At 35.9% G+C, this 5,777-nt stretch overlaps 1 protein-coding gene across 1 annotated transcript in view; it reads right to left on the bottom strand.

Moving 5' to 3' along the window:
• NUCB2 (nucleobindin 2) overlaps positions 1-5,777 on the bottom strand; it is a 46,542-nt gene that overhangs the window by 30,109 nt on the left and 10,656 nt on the right. The window contains exon 3 of the mRNA XM_007955509.2: positions 4,041-4,167. Coding sequence (XP_007953700.2) covers positions 4,041-4,167 — 127 coding nt within the window. The remainder of the gene's footprint in view (positions 1-4,040; positions 4,168-5,777) is intronic.

The raw sequence follows: 5,777 nt of genomic DNA, 5'->3' as shown, positions 1-5,777 counted from the left end.
TGTATAGTCTTCTTCAAGTTACTAGAATGAGGTGGTAGAGATCGTCTAAAGGGAAAGCAATTTCCAAATACCTTAGGCATGGCTTCAAGGATGGCACTACCCTGGGTGTCTGACTGTCAAATGGTATGCCATGAGCTCAATCTACCTCTCTTTGAGTTCCTTAATTTTAGGATAATGAATATTTGGTACTTGTTTTCTAAATCTATTTACCAGGAAGCTGTTTAATGATTTACACCAGCATTTCTCCAGAATGACCAGAAGTGCTTATATAAAATTACTGATCCCCAGAATTAGAATCTCTGGAGGTAATATCCAATAATCTGTACTTTTATGCAGAATCCCAGGTGATTCTTATGCATTCTAAGGTTTCAGCACAACTATTGCACTAAGAAAGCAGCTCCAGTGGCATAGTGGATAAGGCCTCTGGCTGCTAACCAGAAGGTCAGTAGTTCAACGCCACCGGCTGCTCCACAGAAGGAAGATGGAGAAATCTATTTCCACAAAGATTTATAGCCTCAGAAATTCAATGGGGATTGCTATGAGTCAGAATCAACTTAATGGCAGTGAGTTTGTTTTTTTTAATTGCACCAAGAAAGGAGCTCTGGTAGCATAGGTGGTAAGCCATCTGGTTGCTAACCAGAAGGTCTGCAGTTCAAACCCACCAGATACTCTACAGGAGGAAGATGAGGCAATCTACTTCTGTAATAATTTACAGCCTTGGGAATCCAATGGGGTTACTATGAGTCAGAAATCAGTGGGCTTTTTTTTTTTTTTTTTAAATTATTGCACCAAGAAGGAGCCCTGATGGTGCAATGGTTAAAACAGTAACCAAAAAGTTTGGTGGTTTGAACCTACCAGCTGCTCCACAGGATAAAGATATGACAGTCTGGTTCGTAAGGATTACAGCCTTGGAAACCCTATAGGGCATTATCTCTGTCCTATAGGGTCACTGTAAATCACATCTTGATGGGAATGGGTTTTTGATTCTACCAAAAATAAGTGTTTTGGTGTTATTAATGATGACGAACCACCCATATAACCAACCTATAGGGACATGTCACAAGGGCACAGTAGCTAGCTTGAAGGGTCTCCCACTGGCCAAATCTGGCTCAATTCAATATAATAAAGTAATTTGCCTATGTTTTCATCTAGTTCTTTTATGATTTTATTTCCTACACTTAAATCTTTGATTTATTTGCAGTTTATCCTGATGTATGATATGAGATATCGATCGAACTGTACCTTTTTCTAAATGGCTAGCCCGTTTTACCAACACCATTTACTGAAAAATTTATCTTTATCCCACTGATGTAAGATGCCACCATTATTTGAAACTAAATTTCACATATATTTAAGTCTACTTCTAGAATTTTTATGGTCTTCCACTGGTCTGTCTACTTATATGCCAAAACAACACAGTTTTAAGGACTGAGGCTTAATGATATATTTTAATATATAATATATCTAATCCTTTTTCATTGCTCTTCCTTTGTGTAAGTACCTGGCTTTTCTTGCTGCTTTTTTTATATAAGCTTTAAAATTACCTTGACTAATAACAGGAAAAAATATTTTTTTATTTGGGTTATGTTCATTTTAAAATTAAACTGAGAATTTACATGTCTATGATCTAAAAGTCTATCAAAAAGATGTTAGGCCTTCCCATTTGTCCAAATATACTTTTGTGCCCTTCAGAAGTATTACTAAGTTTTTATCTTAAGAATCTTGCACATTTTTTAATAGGGTTACTTGGACTATTTTATCTTTGGTGCTATTATAAATGGAGTCTTTTCTTCCATTATATCTTCTAAGTAACTATTGTTTGTACATTTGTATTGATTTCTACAAAGTCTACCATGCTAAATTTCGTTATTATTTGTAGTAAGCTTTTTAACTGATTGTTTTGATTTTCCATGTATATAATCATATCATCAGCAAATAGAGATGGTTTTACCACCTCCTTTCCTGACATAACATCTTTGTTTTTTTTTTTTTTTTCATTTATTTAATTGTTTTGGCTAGTGCCTTCAACACAAAATTAATTAGTAGTGTTGACAGTAGGCATCTTTGTCTTGTTCTTAGATAGAATATATACTATGTTTCCCCATTAAGTATGATGTGACTGAATTGGATATAATTAAACATGATAGAGACATATCTATTGATTATATTACTTTCATCAAATCAAAAATAGGTATTAACTTTGTCAAATGCCTTTTCTGTATATGCAGACGTGATCACATAAATTGTGAGATAACTTTAAGATAGCCTTGCATTTCAAAAATTCATTGTTGTTGTTGTTATGTGCCATCAAGTCGGCCCCAACTCATAGCAACCCCTCCTTGGGTTTCTGAGGTGGTATCACTATGGAAATAGATTGCCCAACCTTCCTTCTGAGGAGTGGCTGGTGGGTTTGAACCGCCAGCCTTCTGGTTAGCAGTCACGTGCTTTAGGCACTACACCACCAGAGCTCCTCAAAAATTCATAGCTTTTTAATTTTCTTATAGTCTAAAATTAAAAGAATATGAGTTTCAAATATTTATTCTTGTGGTAGTTATGTTTGTGTGTCAACTTGGCTGGGCCTGGTTGAGTGGCTGGGCAGCTGGTGGTAGTTATTCCCCAAGATGAGATTGGCAATCAGCTCCATGGTGGGATCTACCACAAGCAGCTGAGTAGCTGCCTTTGGGATGTGGTCTGCTTCCTGTATATAAGAAGAAGCCTTGGGAATAGTCTCTAGCTTAAGGCACGCTTGAACCCTGCATGTAACCGTGTTGTTGTTCAGCAGCCTGCATGCTCTGCCGACCTTGGGACTTACAATGGACTTAAGTTAATGTCCTGCCATGTGGTTTGGTAACATCAAGACTGTGCCATTTTAATTTGTCAACCTTGGGCTTCTCAGCCTCAGCAGCCAGCAGCTGTCTGAGTGAAGAAACTCCTCCAACTCCAGTGGGCCGGGAGCAAGAGGCAGAGGTGGACCCCAAGGCTGAGAAGCTTTCATCCAGCCACTAGAGCCTAGCACTTTGAACCTGGACATAAAGCCTCCAAACTATAAGAGAATAAACTCCTGTTTGTTAAGGGCATCCCATTTGTGGTGTATTCTTGTCAGAGCAGCACTAGGTAACCAGAACAATCCTCTTTTATCATTTATCTTTGGACTTTTTATGAAAAGTTTTTTTCTCCTTAACCCACTGCCAGCAAGCTGATTCCAACTATAATAGCAACCCTGCAGAACAGAGTAGAGCCGTTCCATAGGGGTTCCAAGGCCATAAATCTTTACAGAAGCAGACTGCCACATCTTTCTCTCGCAGAGTTAGCTGGTAGGTTGGAACCGCTGACCTTCGGGTTAACAGCCAAGCACTTAACCACTGCACCACCAGGCTCTCCTTTTTTCTCCTTAGCTCTATTCATATGATAATTTACAGTATTAGATTTCCTGATATTTAATCAGGCTTCCATACTGAAATAAATTCACTTGCTAAGATATAGTATTTTTTCACAAATAATAATTTTGGTTTTGGTATAAATACCTAATAAGAATATGGAAGATTTTCTTGTTTTTCTATGCTTTGGAATAATTTAAATAGCACTGACAATTTGTTCTTTAACAGTGTGATAGAATTCCCATGTGAAATTGTCTGGGCCTGCTTTTGTTTTTTTAGAGTTAGCCCTCTGACAATTTTTTCTACTTCATCTATGGAAATTGTTCTAATAGATTTTCTCTCTCTGCTTTTGTTTGCATTATTTTGATGTTATTTTTTCATTTTTAAATCACTTACTCATTTTCACTCTTCCTTTTTTTACATATAGCTATTTAATTATTTAAAGCTAATTATTTTGATTTTTTAATAATGTGAATATATTACCTATTCAAAATCTTAAATTTTAAAAATTATAAAGATAAGTCAAATCAATACTAAAATTAAATTCTGACTAGAAGAACATGGCATATGTTAATGTAATGATGGACCTACTATTACTAAAATGTAAACTGATCTCACAAACCAAATATTAAGTTTTTTTCCTACCTTTTCTTCAGCACTTACCTTGAAGGGAATCCAATTTAGCTTTAATTAGCATTCTTAACCTTGATACTTCTTGCCGTTTCAGTTCATCTAGTTTTGTCCTTACATGGTGACTTACTAAATCCAGCTCTTTGCTTAGCCTTCCACTCTGTCGACAAAATTAGTTTTATCATTACTCTACATTTTTAGACCAGATACATTATTAAAGAGTTGTAACAGTGATAAATAATTTTGACTTTAATTTACTATCACAAAGTATTTCTTTCAGAAGAGATTCTGCCTATAATTCTAAAATCAAGATGTCTAAAAAATATACAATTTAGAAAAGTATAATAAAAGCACAAAGGAGAAGTTCAAAAAGTAATTTAAATTGTAAAATGGTACAACCATTTTAGAAAACATTTTGGCACTTCCTCAAAAGTTAAACATAGAGCTACCATATGACACAGTAATTCCACTCCTACGTATATACCCAAGAGAACTGAAAATACGTTCACAAAACTTGAACATAAATGTTCATAGCAGCATTATTTTTAACAGTCAAAAAGTAAAATCCAAATGTTCATCAACTATGAATAGACAAACAATACAATAGAATAGAATACTATTTGGCCATAAAAATGATATATACTAAAACACAGATAAACCTTGAGAATTTGCTAAGTGAAAGAAGCCATCTAAAAAGGCACATAGTATATGATTCCGTGTATATGAAATGTTCCAAAAGAGCAAATCCATAGAGACAAAGAGTAATTGCCAGGAGCTGGGGAAAGGAGGATAATGGGGAGTGAATCCATTATACAAGGTTTCTTTCCGCTGTGATGAAAAATGTTCTAAAAGTAGATAGCGGTATGGTTTCATGACTCTGGATATACTTAAAACCACTAGATTATATACTTAAAAATGGTGAATTTTATGGTATGTGAATCTCAATAAAGTTGTTATTAAAAAAGAAAAAAGTAACTTGGGCTCTATGAGTCATTAGCCATTCCATACGTTAACAGCTTTTCAAAATTCCTCTTTTGTAGGCTGTCTCCTTTGATGACTTTTCATAAATAAATGATTGGATATATGTTCCAAAATGTGAGGAAACAGAATAGTTGTTGTTGTTGTTGTTGTTGTTGTTATATTGCCGTCGAGTCGGCCCCGACTCATAGCAACCCCTCCTTGGGTTTCCGAGGCAGTACTACGGAAGTAGGATTGCCCAACCTTCCTTCCAAGACCTTCCTTCCAAGACAGAATAGTTAGTAGTTTATTTTCCCTTGTTTATAGATGCATCTGCAAGCACAAACTATAGGTCTAATCAGCAATCAGCTAGTTAAGGACTTATTTTAAGGACTGACTCAATAGAGCCTCAGAGAGGTAGCTGAAGTAGGAGAGTGTGCTGATGAAAGCAAACAGAGCAGTACAGTTCAAGGAGAAAATGTCCTTACTATCAGGTAAAACAATGATTTTGTGTGGTGCCCATCCAGAATCATCAGCATCTCCTGGGAATTTATATGAAGTGAAGGCCAAAGGGAATCAGAAACTCTGGAGGTGGGGCCCAAAAATCTGTGCATTAACAAATTCTAAAGTCTGAGAATCATTGAAATAAAATAAAAGAGCCCAGTAAGATGAGGACTAAGATGTGCATTCGATTTGTCAATTAAGAAGTCATTGACAGGGCGGGGCAAGATGGCGGACTAGGCAGAAGGATTGCACAGACCCTCTTCAACAAAGAAAAGGGAAACCAATTAACACAGACACAGAAGATAATCT

The sequence above is a fragment of the Orycteropus afer genome, unplaced genomic scaffold, assembly GCF_000298275.1.
Source record: "Orycteropus afer afer isolate SDZICR_OR568_19922 unplaced genomic scaffold, OryAfe1.0 scaffold00014, whole genome shotgun sequence".
NCBI lineage: Eukaryota > Metazoa > Chordata > Mammalia > Tubulidentata > Orycteropodidae > Orycteropus > Orycteropus afer.
The sequence above is the reverse complement of the archived record's forward strand: the minus strand, read 5'-3'. Positions and strand labels throughout refer to the sequence as shown.